The sequence below is a fragment of the Peromyscus eremicus genome, chromosome 5 (assembly GCF_949786415.1).
Source record: "Peromyscus eremicus chromosome 5, PerEre_H2_v1, whole genome shotgun sequence".
Classification (NCBI taxonomy): Eukaryota; Metazoa; Chordata; class Mammalia; order Rodentia; family Cricetidae; genus Peromyscus; species Peromyscus eremicus.
The window spans coordinates 67590334-67610165 of NC_081420.1; the positions used below are offsets into that span (position 1 = coordinate 67590334).

The 19832-nt window shown below is 36.3% G+C and overlaps 1 protein-coding gene across 1 annotated transcript in view; it reads left to right on the forward strand.

The window, feature by feature from the left end:
• Malrd1 (MAM and LDL receptor class A domain containing 1) overlaps positions 1 to 19832 on the forward strand; it is a 609872-nt gene that overhangs the window by 428505 nt on the left and 161535 nt on the right. The window contains exon 30 of the mRNA XM_059263620.1: positions 1189 to 1350. Coding sequence (XP_059119603.1) covers positions 1189 to 1350 — 162 coding nt within the window. The remainder of the gene's footprint in view (positions 1 to 1188; positions 1351 to 19832) is intronic.

The window sequence follows — 19832 nt, forward strand, 5'->3', positions numbered from 1 at the left end:
AACATGAGTTCTGTGTGTTCTGTCTTTGGTATCCATTTAGCATGGAGCTTTTTGCTGATTAACCTTAAATGAGCTAAGAATGTGTGTTTTATTAAGAAAAGGATATGGGCAAGAAGAAATTTAAGGGATAACAGAAACCATCCTTTTAAAAGAAAAGAAATGCTAATGGCTATCTCAGTTGATGCATATTGATTAAATGACATAAGAATTCATTCTGTCTGTGTAATAGTCAGATTTTACAGTGTGCTCAAAAACTACTAACTCCTGTGCCAAAACGGAGACCAGATGAAAGTCTGGCTCCAGGAACATTTTTTTAGAGCACTTCATAAGTGACTAGGTGACTTTCTTACCTACTAATTTCTCTCATTGTGAAAAAACTTCATTTAATTTTGAATGAGTTATCAATCAATAGTTTTAGAGGATAACCGCTTTCATGGTTCAGTGGCTAGCCTAGATATGTGCTATGATGATCCAGAATGGTTTGTGGACAGCATGGTCTACTGCTTTGCTCAAAAGCACCTTTCCTGTCATAAGCAACTTTGCCTTGCTAATGGCCTATCCTGGTCAAACACCAGAACAAATCTCGATACACCCAGCATCAAGACAATGGATTGCATTTGTTTATTCACCCAAAATGTTTCAAATCATCATAATGCTATACACATTGTTTGAGCATAGGCCTGGTTTTATATGTCATCTCTAAACATTATTACTTAATTCGGATAATTAAGTAATAATTATCCGATATGTAATGACACCATCCAGACAAGGCATCTAGATCTCTTGAGAGAACATTATAGAATATATATCAGACATTACCCTCGAGGCTCCCAGCCCACTAACCTGGCATAGGAAGTGGCAAATAGAAAGAGATGATGTCTCAGACAAGATGGTGGACAAGCACTGACACATGATTTTGTCCTCTGACCTCCACATACTTCATGGCATGAGCACATTCCATGCAAACACACACTCATATGTGTCTCTCTCACACACAGGCACACACACACACACATACACACACATACACACACACACACACACACACACACACACACCATGCAACCAAAATATTTCAAATTTAAAAGTAAAACAATTACAAAATGATTTGAATTATCAAAAAATATAGTGGGGCATGGGATGTTGTAGACATTTTGTGAAGCTTATATGAATATCTTGTTTCACTAGGATATTACATAAGCACAGCAGGAAGCTGCAATTTTGAAACAGCATCAGGAGACTGGACTGCAGGTTGTGGTCTCACTCAAGATCCTGAAGATGACCTGGATTGGGCCATTGGCAGCACAATTCCTACTGAAGCCTTGAACCAAGATTCTGATCACACACCAGGTCAGTCCTGCAGCCATAGGGAAGCCTAGCAAAGTGTGTGAATGTTCCTGTACTGTAGAACTTGGAAAGCTAAGTGAAAGAGCTGCCCCTTCTGTTTTAATTACTGAAATCTTAAACAGACTCAGCTGTCACCATCACAAGGAAGCCCATGACTCTATTTCTTAATTTAAAAAGAAAATATAAAAGGCACCTTTTTAAACATTGTTTTCTCTTTTTTATTTCTTCTTTCCTCTCACAATATATCCTGACTGCAGAGTCCCCTCCCTCTACTCCTCCCATTTCCTCCCTACCTCCCCTTCCCATCAGGTCCACCACTCCTCTGTTTCCCTTCAAAAAAGAGCAGGCCTCCCAGAGATATCAACCAAACCTGGCATCACAAGTTACAATAAGACTAAGCACAAACCCTCATATCAAAGCTGGGCATGGCAACATGGTAGGAAGAAAAGGATCCCAAAGACAATAAAGTCAGAGACACTCCCACTCCCTCTATTAGGAGTCCCACAAAAACCTCAAGCTAAACAATCACAACGTATATGCAGAGGGCCTAACACAGACCCATGCGGGCTCCGTGGTTGTAGCTTCACTCTCTGTGAGCCTCCAGGAGCCCTGCTTAGTTGATCCGTGGGCCATGTTCTCCGGGTATTCTCCACTCCCTGGATACTACAATCCTTCTTCCCCTCTTCTGTGGGTTCCCCAAGGTTTTGGCTCCATCTAACATTTAGCTGTGGGTCTCTGCATCTGTTTCCATCAGTTGCTGGATGAAGCCTCTCAGATGACAATGGGGCTAGGTGACAATATGTGAGTATAGCAGAATATCGTTACGAATGATTTCACTGACTTTTTTTTTTTTTTTTTTTTTTTTTTGGTGTGTGGTTGAGCAGTCCTAATTGGTTCTACATAGATCTACGGGCCATTCGGCTTTCAGTTCCTGGCCAGGCAGTGTTGGACATGAAGTGTTGACTACTTCCACAAGCTCTGCGCCACTATTGTCCCAGCGAGTCTTGCAGACAGGACAGGTCGTAGGTTGAAGTTTATGTGGCTGGGTTGGTCTCCCAGTACCACTCCTGTCAGCTTTGCCATGTTAGAGAAGATGGCCAGTTCTAGCTCTGTATCCCCCATTACTAGGAGTCTTCGCTAGGGTCACCTGCACATGTTCCAGGAAGTTTCCACTGCACTAGTTTTCCATATTGCCCCTCAAATGTCCCTCCCCCAATTCCAGCCATCTCTCCCTCTGTCCCTCCCTCCCCCACTAGATTCCTTCTGTACCTATCCCTACCCATCCTTGGTCCACCTACAAAATCTATTCTATTTCCCTTTCCCAGGCAGTTTAGTCTGTCCCCTCTTGAGTCCTCCTTATCACTTAGCCTTTCTGGGTCTGTGGATTATAGCGTGATTATCCTTTACTTAACAGCTAATATCTACTTATAAGTGAGTCCATACCATGTTTGTCTTTATGAGTCTGGATTGCCTTGCTCAGAATGATTTTTCTAGTTCCATCCATTTTCCTGCAAATTTCATGATGTCATTTTTAATAGTTGAGGAATACCCCATTTAATGTGTAAATGTACCACATTTTCTTTATCTATTTTTCAGTTTAGGTACATGTAATTAACTCCTGACAGAATCACATTTCTCAATGAAATTAGAGGGTGTAAAGTGATAAAACTACACAAAGACAGGAGGTGGGGAAGGAACTGGACAGAGAGGAGGGAGGAGAAACTGTGGTTGGGATGTGAAAACAGAAAACAAATAAACACAAAAAAAGAAAAATTATAATAGAAAGGTCAAATTACAATCAACCCTCATTGACTGTACCACACAATTCACCAGACATTTTGTTTCTAAAGACAGCATAAGATGACTTGTTAAATATTAAAAACCACTGACCCTTGCTGAAAAAATACTTAGAATCTTTTGTTATAATTTATAATTTAAAAATACAACCTTTCCCCCTTCTTTCTTCCTCCAACCCCTCCCATATAACTCATATTCTTGCTCTCTCTCAAATTCATGGCCTCCATTTCTTTAACTTTTGTTTTAAGTATATATACATTTTTTTCTCCTATAAAATATATCTTTTTTAAGGTTAAGAAGTAGCCTGAATTTAATATTTAATATTTAATGTGGTTCATTTCATTTGTCAGCACGAGATAGGTTGACATTAAATTGCTGAATTCTGAAGGAATGAGATTGCCCGCCATAATGTAGTTTCATGTGGGTTGGCAGGCTGAGTAGAACAAAAATGATCAGCTCCTTTAGAAAGTTAAGGAATCCTTACTGGACTGGCTTTGGACTTCATCTATGCCATAAGCTTTTCTGGGACTCCAGGCTGGGAGCCCACTCTGAGAATTACAGATTCAACACTCTCCTGATTTCTCAAGCCAATTCCTTAAAAAACCTCTGTCTCATCTCTGTCTCTCTGTGTCTCTGTCTCTTTTTGTCTCTATGTCTCTCTGTCACTCTCTGTCTTATTTATTTAAGTATGCATGTTTTATACATATGCAAGGTTTGGGGTTCTGTTTTACTGGAGAACTGTAATGCAGTAGTCCCCTCAAATAATTGGGGCATAAGAACAGTAGCAAAGCATAGGATAATATGATAATAAAATAACATTTCAAAGGAAATATGTAGATTGGCTTAGCCAGTATATGGTCAGAAAAAAAGAACATGTTGTTTTATTTGTATAGATTCTAAGCAGACTGAACATTCATGAAGTTACTTATAGTACAACTTCTTTCCTTGTCTCCATGAATGTGTTCCAAGCCATATGCTTTACTAATCATGTATTTTGTCTGTTTTGTTTTTCAAATTAATCTTTACTTCAAATATTTTTACCTTTTGACTAAGTTCTATTCCATCTTTTTTTCACCCTAAGATTCATTTCCATTATAAAAATAAGAAATCAGTGTATACTAGATCATAGGTTAAACAGGGTAAATAATCAAGAACCTAAGATCAGTTGGGATTTAATATATTTAACATATCACCAAGGGTGGATAGTTTAATTCAATAGAGGAGTGTGTTCTTTAATACAGTGGCATATCTGGTCATCTATTCAAATAAAAATGAATTTCAACCATGTACTATATCATATATAGACATACATTCCAGGTAGAACAAATGTTTAAATACAAGAAGAAAATAATAAAACCTTACAAGGAAACAGTAAACTATGTGAAATTGAGAAACAGAACCTGCTTACTAATTTCCAATCAATTTTTAAAAATCAATTTAAAAAGCATTCTGGCTGAAGAGTTATATAAAAGTAGCACTTAAGGACATATGTATAGTGATATATACTTCAGTACTGTTTATATCCAAAATGAGAAGTAAGTTACTACCTATCCCATATCATTTATGTTCTTTTGTATGTATATTCATTTTTTCATGTATTAAATATTAGGAACATCTCCAGCTCCTGTTGATACACCAGTGATTAAATAAGAGAACCTTGCCATAATGGAGCTTACATTCTAGAAAGAGGGAAAACGCAAGAGATGGACATGGTTAATAAAACATATGACTTTGTTACAAGTTGGATGAGACAAGGGAAAAAGTCATAGCTAGTAGGATTGGGAAGGATGGTGGATGATGTGTAGAGTACTAACTAATTCTAGAAAAAAAAAGGCTTCTTCTAGCTTCTTGGACAAATAAGCTTTATTGGGACACACAATATATCACCAGGTGTGTGCCTGGATACCAAGGTAGGATCACAGTGCACAGTGATTGGTGAAAATAGGCCACCAAGAAAATCCTGTTGGAAACAAGGCTGTAAGGAGGAGAGTCAATGAACCAAATAGCTGAGTTTGTGTTTCTAACTTTGAATATTTCATTTCCTCAATTTTTCATTTTATAAATATTATATCAATAAGAAATATACTACTTGAATTTTGTTAGCCTCACTAAGCAGGATAAAGGACAGTTTTTCCTCTGATTCTAGTACATTGATAAATCCTAGTACAAACTTTGCTAAGCTTGTGATTTTATATACTATAATTTTCCTATTGTTTTATCATGGTTTCTTTCTTGCACACTGTGCTCCAGACTAGCATAGAACTTATTATGTAGCTCAAGTTGGTTTCAAAGTCTTGGTAATTCTTCTGCTCTGCTTTCCAAGGTGTGTGTGTTTAATCTTCATTGTCAACTTTATTGGATTTATAACCATCATGCAAACATTTCAAAGTGTTTCCAGAAATGTTATCTGAGTAAGGATAACTCACTCTGAATTTGGGTGATACCATCCAATGGGTGTGGGTACCAGACTGAAAATTGTGAGCTGAGCACCACCATCCATCTCTGCTTCCTAATGTAATGTGACCCACCACCATGGTTTCTCCACCATGATTAATTATATTCTTTCTTAAACCTTGGGCTAGAGTGGACTATTTCTTAAGTTGTTTTTACCAGATATTCTTGTTACAGGAATATGAAAAGTAACTAGCGAACAGTATGAGCCATTTATAGCTAATTTAATGTTCTTAATGTATTGAGCTTTCGAACTATTTTATGTTGGTTGTGGTGGTACACACTAATGATTCCAGCTATTGTGGTGCAGAGGCTGATGGAGCTCCCTGAGTCCAGGCTTACTTGATCTACATATAGAGTTCCAGAAAAGACTGGACTACACAGTGAGACCTTGTCTCAAAAAAAACAAAAACAAAAACAAAAACAAAAACAAAGTCCAAAACTGTTTTATTATGTTAATATGATTTTATTATATTTGTTCATTTAAAAATATGGTACACATCTATTTATATGTTGGGAAATATTTTACCAATATAGTTCTGATGGCAATATCCTGAATCAGATGATAATTTCTGAGTTTGGATACATGTTACTTTTCCGTGAGTTGATGTGAAAAATAAGCTGATGTTCATTTGTTCTGCTGTAACCGAGACGATAACCTGGACATAGAAATTTCTGAGTCCTTTAGTCTCACCTTCAGATATCTTTCCTTATCTTACGAAGGTACTGAAATGCTGCTGTGCATTTCCAGTGATCTATTATTATGGATAGTACCAAACTATGGTAAGCTCAACTATGAAAGAAGAAGGGCTGGTCAATAGACATGAGAAAGGCCACACCAGAGTTCAAGAAGTCCCAGATGAGTGATCAATGATGCCTTTTAATGAAATTAGTAAGGGCTATTAATGGGAGTAATTTTTTCCTTTATTGAACTTCTACTGTTTGTGTAAGTTCATTTGAGTACATGGGAAAATGCTCAATCCGGTTGTTTGTGCAATTTTGTCTGTAACTATGTTATCCACAGATGAAGAAATGTAATCTTTCTGACAGGGTACTTGATTATCCTCTGTGCTAATCAATACTTGAGATAGTATATTTTTCAGAGTGCTCTTCTCAAAGTAACCTGATTATATCAACTTGATACAAGAATACAACTCAGTAAATTTGTTTAGGCATCTCAGAGACAATGGGCTGGCAAATAACTATTAAGAACCTTAATTAATTTTGACCCTTTGGCAGATACAATTTTTTAAAAGACAACACATTTCAAAAGGCCTATAGCCTTTTTATAAGCATTTCTTTGTTGCTGTTAATTAAAGTTATATTTACAGACCTTTTCACCTAATGGATTAGAATCATAAGGAAGACAGTTCCAACATTCATCAGAGGCTTATTCATAAACCATTTTAGAGATATTTCTTAATTGTAAAGAGGATCTATGAGCTTAAGTCTACCCTCTCATCTACAGAAGATTAGTGTTTAGTCTCAATATATATTCAGCTTAATTTGCATGACTGGAATTAATGTAGGAATAACACACAGCACTTCTTTCTTTCCATTCCTGTTCTTCATAGTTTCATTTTCATTTTAATGATATAATTAATCATCTCCACAACTGGACTGTAATCTCTAGTGACAGAGAAATCACATCTTCTGTAGTTTATACATTCCTTCTAGCATCTTATCATTTTTGATAACTGTATGTATAGTGCATACGTTACTGGATTTATCCTCTTTTGTCTTGTTGCAGCACTGTCCTTTGGTTAATTTATAAAACAAGAAATCCGTAGTTCTACTAAATACTGTGAATGGTCTTTAGATGCAGAGAATGTTCATTGTTATTCAGCTCTATTTTCAACACCTATTATTATGACTATCACCTGCTAATCTTAGGACTGACATGTTGTCACCTAGACCTCAACACATTTGTTGAGAAGGAGTCCCATGTATCCAAGATAAGCTTAAAATTCACTATATAGCTAAGGATGACAATAACCTCCAAAGTACTGGGATAAGAGTCATACAACATCATGCCTGGCTTTATAGCAACAATTTAAAATATAAAACATTCAATAGACATAATTTAATTTCATATTTTAGAGGATCATGTAGCTTATGTACATGATAACTATTTTCTGTTAGAAGGTTATATGCTTTTCTTCCTACTCCCAGAGATGAAGGAACATGGATAATAAATTATTTGTATAAATATGTATCATGAATTAACAAAGACTGAACAGTAAAACCAGATCATAAAGCTTAATCCAAGCCCTCTCCAGGGTATCACAATGCTATTTCTTGCTTTTATGCTTCTATACCGGGCTTCCCTTAAACTTGTTATTCAAGGCCATTGTGCTTTAATTAGTTGTGGGCTTTCATCTTTGTTCTCTGGAAAGGAACAGGGAGACTTCAATACTCATTTACTTAAGAATGTTGGCAGATAAGAACATGTAATTTGATGTAGAAAAGCTAGTTCTTTATACATGTAGCATATCATTCTGATATCCTGCTTTATACACATGCATACATACCTACACATGTATGTACACAAAACAGATGTCTATGTTGTTATACAGTTTTGGAAGTTTCTATCTATCTTAGACCCAGAAATATTGAAACAATTTTAAGGGTTCATGTAGAGGAGGAGGAAGAGGAAAAACTTAGGAAGGGGAAGAGAAGGAGGTGATATAGAAGGAAGAGAAAAAGAAAGAAAGGAAGAGTTAAGAGGTGGTGATAGAGTGGTCCGATTGGATGAAGCAGACACAGTAGAAATCTAAGCTCTGGGAAGCTTTCAAAGAAACATACATAGGTATCTTAAAATCAAATTGGAAATTGCCGTTAAAGACTGGATTGTGTTACTCCCCCAAGTATTTGCTTGTGTGTCTTTAAATCTCCAGTTCCTAACCTGACACTATTTAGAGAGAGAGACTTGGAAAAGGTAATTCAAGTTAAATTAACTGAAAATAATGGGACCCTATTTCAATAGGATCGGGGTCCTTGTGAGGAAAGACAACAGAAATGAGCTCTTACAGAACAAATCGTGTGAGGGCAGAGATAGAGGTAGCCATCTCTAATCCAATGAAAGAATCCAGTAGAAACTGGGTATTACGCTTTGATTTTCATCTTCTTGTCTTAGGTATTGTGAGAACATACATTTCTGATGTTAGAGCCACTCAGTAAATGATATTTAACTGTGACTGTCCTAGCAGATTCGTACAAATACCAAGAAAGTTTCAAGGAATTCACTAAGAAACAGTACTTAGAATGCCTAGAAGAGCTGGGTCATGGCTTCTTCCTACATATGTCTGCCAGTAAGCACTGTTTCAATCTAGCTAATTACAAATGAAAGTTGACTCTTCTATTAGGTTAATGATAAAAAAAAAATGCTGTACAAAAAATTGAACACCTGCCTAGGAATGAATGAGCTTGACATAATTACGTTCTGGAATAGAAACAAGTGCCTGCTTGAGGTCATGCATGAGTAACACAACAGGCTTTCAAAGGGAAATAAAGATAATTTTGTTAAGACTAATAAGTTAGTACATTTTAGTTTGCTAAAAAGACTACCTTTTAGACCCAAGATTGAGACAGATAGTATATATTATTTATATACGATAAATTTATAGAATGTATAACTATCCCAATATCTATGTTCTGGAACATAGAAAATCAATACCAGGTACTGATATTTTAAAAACCAGTGTTTTAAAAGTTAATAAGTGTTATTTGGGGAAAAAAGGAAATACATATGTAGATGTGGGGTATAAATGGAACATAATTTAGCATCATTTAAAAGGTCTCATTTGCAAAAACATTGACTAACATATAGGAAGGATATTAAGCAGACATAGGAAGTAACTTATTGCATAGTATCACTGATATGTAGGATCTAAAAAGACAAAAATAAGCAAAGCAAATACTTAGAAACGTATCATAGAAGAGGTATTCACAGTAGTGGAATGGGGGATAGGACATAGAATTCCAAAGTGCACACAATTACATATGATAAATAGATGGAAAGATCTAATGAGTAAATGAAAAGTGCAATTTACTATCGTACTATTCAGTGTACATTTTACAAGGATAAAAGGCTATAGTTATCTTTATGAAACAAATATCAAAGATAACCATATAAGTTATACATTAATTTTATTGAGTATAGTAAGCATTTCACTGTGTATGTACATGCATATCAAGTCATCTAAGTATTATATTGTATAAAATAAAAAGTGTGAAATCTATGGATAATAGGAATACACAGAGAAGAACCCAGGTCAAAGGCACAGAAAATGTTTCCAACAAAATCATAGAAGAAATTTTCACCAACTTAAAGATGGAGATGCCCACCAACGTACAAGAACCATAGCGAACACCAAACAGACTGGACAAGAAAAGAAGTTTCCCAAATCATATAATAATCAAAACACTGAACATACAGAATAAAGAAAGAATATTAAAACTGCAAGGGAAAAAGACCCTATAACATGTAAAGGTAGACCTATTAAAATAGCATCTGACTTTTCAATGTAGACTCTAAAAGCCAGAAAGGCCTGAAGAGATGTTGTACAAACTCTAAGAGAACACAGATACCAGCCAAGACTACTATACTAACTAAAATTTCAATCACAATGGATGGAGAAAGAAATATATTCCATGATAAAACCAAATTTAAGCACTATCTATCTACAAATCTCACCCTACAGAAGACACTAGAAGGAAAAACTTCAACCTGAAGGAGCTAACCATACCCAAAGAAGCATAGTGAATAAATAATAACAGACAGCAAATCAAAAGATGAGGGAGAACAAACCAGCAACAACAAAAACCACACCACCCCAACAAAACAACAAGAATCAACATACATTTCTCATAGATAACTCTTAACATCAACGTTCTCAATTCCCAAATAAAAAGACACAGAATAAAAGAAAATAATGTAAAAACTGTATCCACCTTCTGCTACATTCAAGAATCACACCTTTACTTCAAGGATTGACAGCACCTCAGGGTAAAAGAATGGAAAAAGATATCTGAAGCAAATGGACCTAAGAGACAGGCTAGTGCAGTGACTTTTCTATCAGACAAAACAACTTTCAAACAAAACCTAATCAGAAGAGATAGAGGTCAATACATAATTATCAAAGGAAAAATTGACTAAGAAGATATTGCAATTCTTAACATCTATGTGTCAAATGCTAGGGCACCAAAGTTCATAAAATAAATGCTACTACAGCTTAAACCTCATATCAACATTCACACAGTGATAGGAGACTTCAATACACAACTTTCACCAATAGACAGGTCATCTGGACAAGAAATAGACAGAGAAATGCTGGGGCTAACTGAAGTCATAAAGTATATGGACCTAACAGATGTATATAGAACATTTCAACCAAATATAAAAGAAATATACCTTCTTCTCAATACTTCATACAACTTTCTCCAAACTTGACAACAAAGGAAGTCTCAACAGAAAAAAAACAAAACAAAACAAAACAAAAAACTGAAACTACACACTGAATCCTATCTAACCACAACAGATTAAAACTGAATATCAACAACAACAGAATCAACAGAAAGCTTACCAACTTATAGAAACTTAATAACGCATAACTGAATGAAAAATGAGTCAAGAGAGAAATTAGAAAAAAAATTAAAACTTCTTAGAATGAGGCCGGGCGGTGGTGGTGCACGCCTTTAATCCCAGCACTCGGGAGGCAGAGCCAGGCGGATCTCTGTGAGTTCGAGGCCAACCTGGACTACCAAGTGAGTTCCAGGAAAGGCACAAAGCTACATAGAGAAACCCTGTCTCGAAAAATCAAAAAAAAAAAAAAAAACAAAACCCAAACCAAAAAAGAAACCTTCCTAGAATGAATAAAAATAAAAGCCAAACATATCAAAACCACCTGGACACAATGAAGGCACTTTTAATATGTGAGTTCTTAGCACTAAGTAACTATATGAAAAAATTGGAGAGCTTCCATGTAAGTAATTTAACAGCACACTTGAAATCTATAGAATAAAAGAGAATAAATCATTCCCCAAAGCAATAGATGAAAAGAAAAAAAAAACAGTAAAATAGAAACAAACAAAATTAATACAAAGAATCAATGAAATAAAGAGTTGGTTCTTTAAGGAAATCAATAAATCTGAGAAACTCTTAGCCAAATTAACTAAAAGGTCCAGAGAGAAGATATAAATTAACAAAATTAGAGACAGAAAGGAGGACATAACAACAGACACCATGAAAATCCAGAAAATCATAAGGGTATCCTTTAATAACCTATACTCCATCAAATTGAAAAATCTAAAAGAGATGGATAATTTTATCAATATACGCCACCTACCAAGTTAATAAAGAACAGATAAACAATGTGAACAAACCTATAAGCCCTAGTGAAATAGAAACAGCTATTAAAAGTCTCCCAACCAATAAAAGCCTAAGGCCAGATGGTTTTGGTACAGAATTCTACCAGACTTTCAAAGAAAAGTTAAACCTAGTACTCCTCAAATTATTCCACAAAATTGAAACAGAGGAACATTGCCTACTTCTTTTTATGATGCAACAGTTACTCTGATACCTAAACCATATAAAGACACAATAAAGAGAATTTCAGATTAAACTCCCTTATGAGCATAGAAGCATAAATTCTCAATAAGTTCTGACAAACTCAATTCCAGAACCTATCAAAATGATCATCCACCATGATCAAGCAGGAATTATCCAGAAATGCAAGAATGGTTCAACATATAAAGATCAATAAATGTAATTCACTACATTAAAAGTCAAAATCACATGATCATCTCATTAGATGCAGAAAAAACTCTGACAAAATCCAACACCCCTTCATAAGATTACTGGAGAGCTTAGGGATACAAGGGTTATATCTCAATATTAAAAAGGTTGAATTATAACTAAGGCAATCTATAGATTCCATGCAACCCCCCAAAAATCTCCAACACAGTTTTCACAGACCATGAAAGGACAGTTTTCAGCCTCATATGAAAACATGAACAAAAATTTAACAGGCTAGCTAAAATAATTCTGAACAATGCTGTTGGAGGCATCACCATCCCTTATCTCAAATTGTACTACATAGCTATTGTAATAAAAACAGCATGGTATTGGCACAAAAATAGATGATATGGTCAAGGAAATCTAATTAGAGACTATAAATCTACACACATATGGACACCTGGTTTTTTATAATGAAGCAAGAAAAACACAATTGAAAAAAGACAACATCTTCAACAAATGGTGCTGTATAGGATGGCTAGATGTATAGGAATGCAAATAGAGCCACACCTATCACTCTGCACAAAACTCAACTATAAATGAATCAAAGAACTCAACGTAAGATCAGATAATTGAATCTGATAGAAGAGAGTGTGGAAATAGTCTTGAAACTTATTGGCATAGGAAAAGACTTTCTGAACAGAACATCAATAGCACAGGCACTAAGAATGACAATAAATAAGACCTCATGAAACTTAAAAGCTTATGTATGATAAATGACACTATCATTTGGACAAAGCTCTAACCTACAGAATGGACAAAGTTTTTTTTAACAACTATCCATGCAGTAGAGGAAAAATATCCAATTATTAAAAACTCAAAAAAATGGACATCAAGAAAAATAACACAATTAAAATATGGGGTACAGATCTAAACAGAGAATTCTTGAAATGGAAATTCAAGTGGCTGAGAAGCACTTACAGAAATGTTCAAATACCCTTAGTAATCAGGGAAATGCAAATCAAAAATACTTTCAGATTTCATTTTACCCCTATGAGGATGGCCAAAATCAATAAAACAAAAGATAGCTCATGTTGGCAAGGATATGCAGTAAAGAGAACACTCATCCATTGCTTTTGGGAGTGCAAACTTGTACAGCCACTATGAAAATAAGTTTGGCATTTCATCAGAAATATGGGAATAGATTTACCTCAAGATCCGTATCACACTTGGGCAAATACCCAAAAGATATTCCATCCTGCTAAAGAGACATTTGCTCAATCATGTTCGTAGCTTTTCTATTCATAATAGCCAGATATTGGAAACAACCTAGATGTCTACCAATGGATGAATGGATAAAAAAATGTAGTACATTTATACAATGGAGTATTACTCAGGTGAAAAAAAAATGAAATTTCTAGGTAAATGGATGGATGGAACTAGAAAAAAAAATATCCTGAGAGAGATAACTCAGATGAAGAAAGAAAAATATGGTATGTATTCACACATGTGTGCATATTAGCTCTTAAGTCACTGAGAAGCAAGCTACAATCCATATATATAACCACAGAGGTTAGACAGTAAGGGACTTGCGTAGGAGGGATAGATTTCTTCAGGACGGATAATTAGAAGAGATAGCTATGGATGAGCAGTAACAGGAATAAGAATGGGAGGACCAATTAAGGAAGAGGAGAGAAGAACAGGATGAGGAAGGAAATATGGGGAGAGACAAATAAAACTAAGGGCTATTTGATAGGTCATATGGAAACCTAATCCAGTAGGAACTTCTGATAACATATACATGAAATTTCCAAATAATGAGTGATACAGGGCTCCAACTGGACATTTCTAATCACCAAATTAAGCTTACACTATTGGATATGGATTACATCTAAATCAAAGTACTGGCCAAAAGGGTTTCATGGGAACCTCCAAACAACCCAGACTATTGCCATAGCTATTGGTGCTTCTCCACAAACTGATGGTAGGCTCTATTGCTGAAGATAGTTCCTATATAACTCATTGAACATAGAAAAGTTGAACTGGTGCCTACCTGGAACCTTCACTCCTGTGGACTAGTATTCATGATATTGGAAGGTACCCTGCACACAACCAAAGATAAAGGTAAAAACACCAGCCTAGTTACAAACACATCAATCTACAATTGTGAACTAACTACAAGATATGCTGCTAGAATCAGTAGTAGCACAAAGCTTATGGGAGTAACCAACCAGTATCTGATTTGAATTAAGGCCCACTCAATTTGATCTAATGCAGCTTGGGTGACCAAGAACCTAAGACTAGATAGGCCAGGGACAATGCGGGGAAAATACCACTGGTCTGCTAAAGGAACATAGCAATTAAGTGACTCCTAATGCCATTCTGTGATACTCATAGATCAGTGCCTTGCTTAACCATCACAAGAGAAGCTTCCTCCTGTAGTAGATGGGAACAAATACAGAGACCCACATACAGAAAATATGCAGAGAGTAAGAGACTTTGGAACACTCAGCCCTATAAAAGATGTCTCGTTCAAATCACTCCCCTCAGGGCTCAGGGAACTGTGTGGGAGACAGTCAGAAAGAGTGTAAGAGCCAGGGTTGGTAGAGGACACAAAGGAATCAAAGCCTTCTAAACAAAACAGAGCTAGTATACAAATTAACTCAGAGACTGCGGGAGCATGTACAGCACCTGCATGGGTCTGGACCAGATGTGGTCCTAGAGCTAAAAAAATTGGACACACATCCCCAACCCAGAAGCTATATCCAATTGATAGCCACTTGAAAACAAAAAAATTACTTTTCTCCAAGGGATTCTTACTAGGGAAACAAACCACTCTTTTTTTAAAAAAAAAAAATTAAGGATTGTTTTCATTCATTTTACATACCAATCAAAACCCCCCCTCGCCCCTCCTCCTGCCCCCCCAAGCCTCCTCCTCCCAACCCACCCTCCACTCCACGCTACAAGGCTACAAGAAGGCAAGGCTTCCCATGGTGAGGCAGATCCAGTAGAGGCAAGTCCAAGTCCTTCCCCCTCCCTCAAGGCTGCACAAGGTGTCCTATCATAGGTAGTGGACTCTAAAAAGCCCACTCACACAAGGGGTGGTTTTCTGATTCTACCGCCAGGAGGCTCCCCAAGCAGATCAAGCTACACAATTGTTTCACCATGCAGAGGGCCTAGTCTAGTCCCATGCAGGCTCCACAGTCACTGATCCAACTTTCATGAGTTCCCACTAGTTTGGTTTGGTCATCTCTGCAGATTTCCCCATCATGATCCTGATGTACTTGCTCATAGAAGCCTTCTTCTCTCTCTTTGATTGGATTCATGGAGCTCTGCCTGGTGTTTTGATGTGGATCTCTGCATCTGCTTCCATCAGTCATCAGACAAAAGTTCTGTGATGACAGTTAGGGTATTCAAATTGTCAGCCACATAACCAACAGTATAGATGACCAACAAAAATGAACTTAATGGCATCCTTGGAGGTTCTTTGTCTCATAACATTGTCATTTTTTGTGTGTGTGTTGTGGTTGTTGTTTTGTTTGCTTGTTTGATTGTTTTCCTATTGTAAAGTCCTTTAAGTATGAATTGTGGCCTCCAGTTTGTTTTTTTATGGGATTCCTGTGTGTGCCAATGTATGCATCTCTATGTGTTTCTTGTGCTTATTCTTTTGCTCTTTTTCTTGTTTGGTTGTTTTGTCATATTCTGATTTTTCTGTTTTGATTATCTTGTTTTATTTTTATTCCTTAGATGCCTGTTTGGTTTTTTTTTTATTTTTTTTTATTTTTATTTTGCAATACAATTCAGTTCTACATATCAGCCACGGATTCCCCTGTTCTCCTGCCTCCCGCCCCCCTTACCTTCCCCCCAGCCCACCCTCCCATTTCCACCTCCTCCAGGGCAAAGCCTTCCCCGCAAACTGAGACCAACCTGGTAGACTCAGTCCAGGTAGGTCCAGTCCCCTCCTCCCAGGCCGAGCCAAGCGATCCTGCATAGGCCCCAGGTTTCAAACAGCCGACTCATGCAATGAGCACAGGACCCGGTCCCACTGCCTGGATGCCTCCCAAACAGATCAAGCCAATCAACTGTCTCACCCACTCAGAGGGCCTGATCCAGTTGGTGACCCCTCAGCCATTGGTTCATAGTTCATGTGTTTCCATTCGTTTGGCTATTTGGCTTGTTTGGTTTTTAATGAGAGACAAAAGGGACATGGATTGGATGGGAGGGGAAGTAGGGAAGAACTGGAAGGAGAGGTGGGGGGGCTAATCAGAATATACTGTATGAAAAAAATCTATTTTCAGTAAAAGAAATAGTATTTTTAAAAAGTTTACATTTTTGGCAGTGCATCCTAAAAAAGACTGACATTTTTTTAAACCAACATGATCTAGATTCCCTAACAACCATTCTCCCTTTGAGCAGCAGATTAAGAGCAGTATGGGAAAGGAATGGGAAACTTTGTCTTATCCTATCTTGGAAAGAGTTTCATAAGAGAAGTTCATTTTCTGATGCCACTGACAGAGAACAGCAAGTGAAAGTCAGTCTTAGGGGCCATACTGGTCATCCATCACTTTTAACATTGCTGACTCCAATCAAGTACTTGGATCTAGGTGCCATATTTCTCTCACACATGCTTTGTTCTGAGTCAGGGCTGTTGAGGGGTTACAAAGAAGACTAGAAGGACGTAATTTAAGATTAAAGCTATGTGTTGAGCTTAGCTTGTCACAGTTGACTACATAGAGAGTCTAAGACATAGTATGAGTTACTACAATGTTTTCCTTAAAGATGAATAAAATTTTAAAAAGCTGAGTACATAGTGCATTGTTTTAAATAATCTCAAAGCATATGATTAACTTGGCTTACAGGTTAGGCCAAAATTCAATTTTCAAAAGCAAACTACAGGAAAAAAATCAAAGGAAAATTGTTTTCACAAAAAATTGAATATGAAATTTGGTAGGTAACAAAAACTGAATATTCAGAAAACCCAAAGGAAGTGAACCTAACATAGAAGCAGATCCATAAAATCAATAATAGCAAGATACATCTAAGTAAGTTTTCTATGTTATGGCTGAGATATAAAAGAAAATGTAGGCATTTATGGCTGAAGTGATGTTCCTATCCAGTATAGAAATATTGACTAAGTAGAAAAGTATCCACAGATAACTCCAAATAAAATTATAACCATTGGGATGTTGAGACTTTTTGTTCACTGATTTGATAAGTATTTGTTGAAGCTCACTTTTCCGGAACTCCTTCTAGAACTTGGAATATGTGCTGGACAAATCAGGAAATGCTCTACCATCCTGTGGCTAATTATGTAGTAGAGGGAAGTAGAAAATAAATATCAAGCAGTATGAATCTGCAAATCTGTCTGTTTGAAGGGGTTAAATTCAATGGAAAGAAAGGGCAAGTAGGTGTTTCTGGAGGGGAAGAGAAGGGTTGTGGCCAGTTCCATATGCAGCCACTGGAATGAGGATGTCATCACCATATTCTTGTAGTTAGCAAAGAGTTATGTGTTGATGTTGACTAGATAGATGTTCTCTTATTCATTCCTGTAAATAAAATAATTTTTCAGACAAAATAAACAGAGATTAAGGAGGAGAGAGCTAACATCACTAAAACTTTACCAGAAGCCAGAAATTGTAAGGAAATTGGAGCATGTCACTCATTTAACCCTTTCAACTGTGGTGTAGAAAATCTGCTCTATATTGGAAATGTTGAAAATCTTACCAGAGTAATATAGATGGATGAGCACTATTAGGAATGCTGAATTGTTGCTCAAAACACGTCCCTGTAGCCTATATTGTCATGTGATAATGATAGACACAGGAAGCTTTTTAGTTCAAGAAACATGACCAGTCCAAACTGAGATGTCTTACACTTGTAAAAGACACACTGGGTTCCAAAATCATCATGTGAAAAGTATAAAATATCTTGCTAATGATTTGTATACTGATCACATGGGTAAATGATAACATTTTTATGTATTGAATTAAATGAAATCATTCACGGTTTATTTTCCTTTTTGAAATTGTGACTAGAAAAATGTCTTCCATTCCATCAGGGGTTCACAATTTTTTCTGTTATATAGCCCTAACCCTACCAGTTTTTGAATTGCATACATAGGGAAGCTTCTTTTATGGAGATGGTGTTTTGTACCAAGTGAATAGAACAGTGGGTTGTTTAAATGAAGAGTGAAGCATATTCCTCTCTAGATCCATTTGCGTATCACCAAGCTCTTGCTGATGACTTCATATAAGAGCAGTTAGATACTAGAAAGATGACGTACTTAACTGCCAATAAGCCAAAAGTTCTATGAAAAGGATACAACTTATAAAGGGCCAACAGACAAAACTCATATTTTGAAATTATGTTTATCACCAGGGTGTATCCTATAGGTAAATTAATATATTCATTTCTCATGATACCAGGACTATATCCACAAATACTGATTTCTGAACTTTCTCAGAATACAAGGCTTTGTTATCTCAACATTTTAAATATCTAGCATCATTATTTTATTTTACATGTCATGTTTTTCTTTCGTAAAGCCAAAGTTGTTAGGCAGTTCTTTTTAATGAAATTACAGAATTTCTACTAACCAATTACATGTGTGCTTACTGCTGTATGATGGAACATCTCATCTTATAATTGATTATGTAGAATTATTCAATATCTATATTTTAATTTTCATATTTTTGCAGGGTCTGCGTTTTAAAGTGATATTCTGAAATCATTTTTAAGTACTAAAATGAAAGAAGACTTGTTGGCAGAATGAGTTTTCCCTATTAAAATGTTAGTTGTTTCACTAGTGGTCATATTCTGAACCCACTTACATAGGCAGAACTTTGCCTTCCCCTGTAATTGGGCTGGGTTGGAGTGGAAATCACTGTATGTGACTCCCACACCTGTGGCTGGTCTGGCTGGACTCTTTAGTCTGTAGTCTTGATTGGCTTTGAGTGTTTTCTTTTAGTGAATTAGATAACACTTTCCTATATAATAATTTGTCCAAGATCACAGGAAACTACATTTTAACTCCTGGTAAATGTATCTCAGATTATTTTAAAAGATTCATCATGTCTATGTCATTTTTAGAGCTACTCATGCTTTTACTCTACCCTGGAAAGATGCTTTTTATCATTAGTAGAATTGCTATTTTATTTTCTCTGGTTGCCAATATTTGTATCCAGCATACTGAGTTATATGATGGCATTTGTACATGTTATCTACATTAAAACATTATCTACATTAAAACTCTACAGTGTTTTCTCTTTTTTCTCCTGTTTATACTTCCTTATTTTCTTGTCCTCTGACTTCCTTCCTTTTATTTCATTGAGATATGTAAAAATTAAGCAGGTGGTGGAGGCGCTCGCCTTTAATCCCAGCACTCAGAGGCAGAGCCAGGTGGATCTCTGTGAGTTCGAGGCCAGCCTGGTCTACAAAGCTAGTTCCAGGAAAGGCACAAAGCTACACAGAGAAACCCTGTCTAGAAAAAACAAAACAAAAC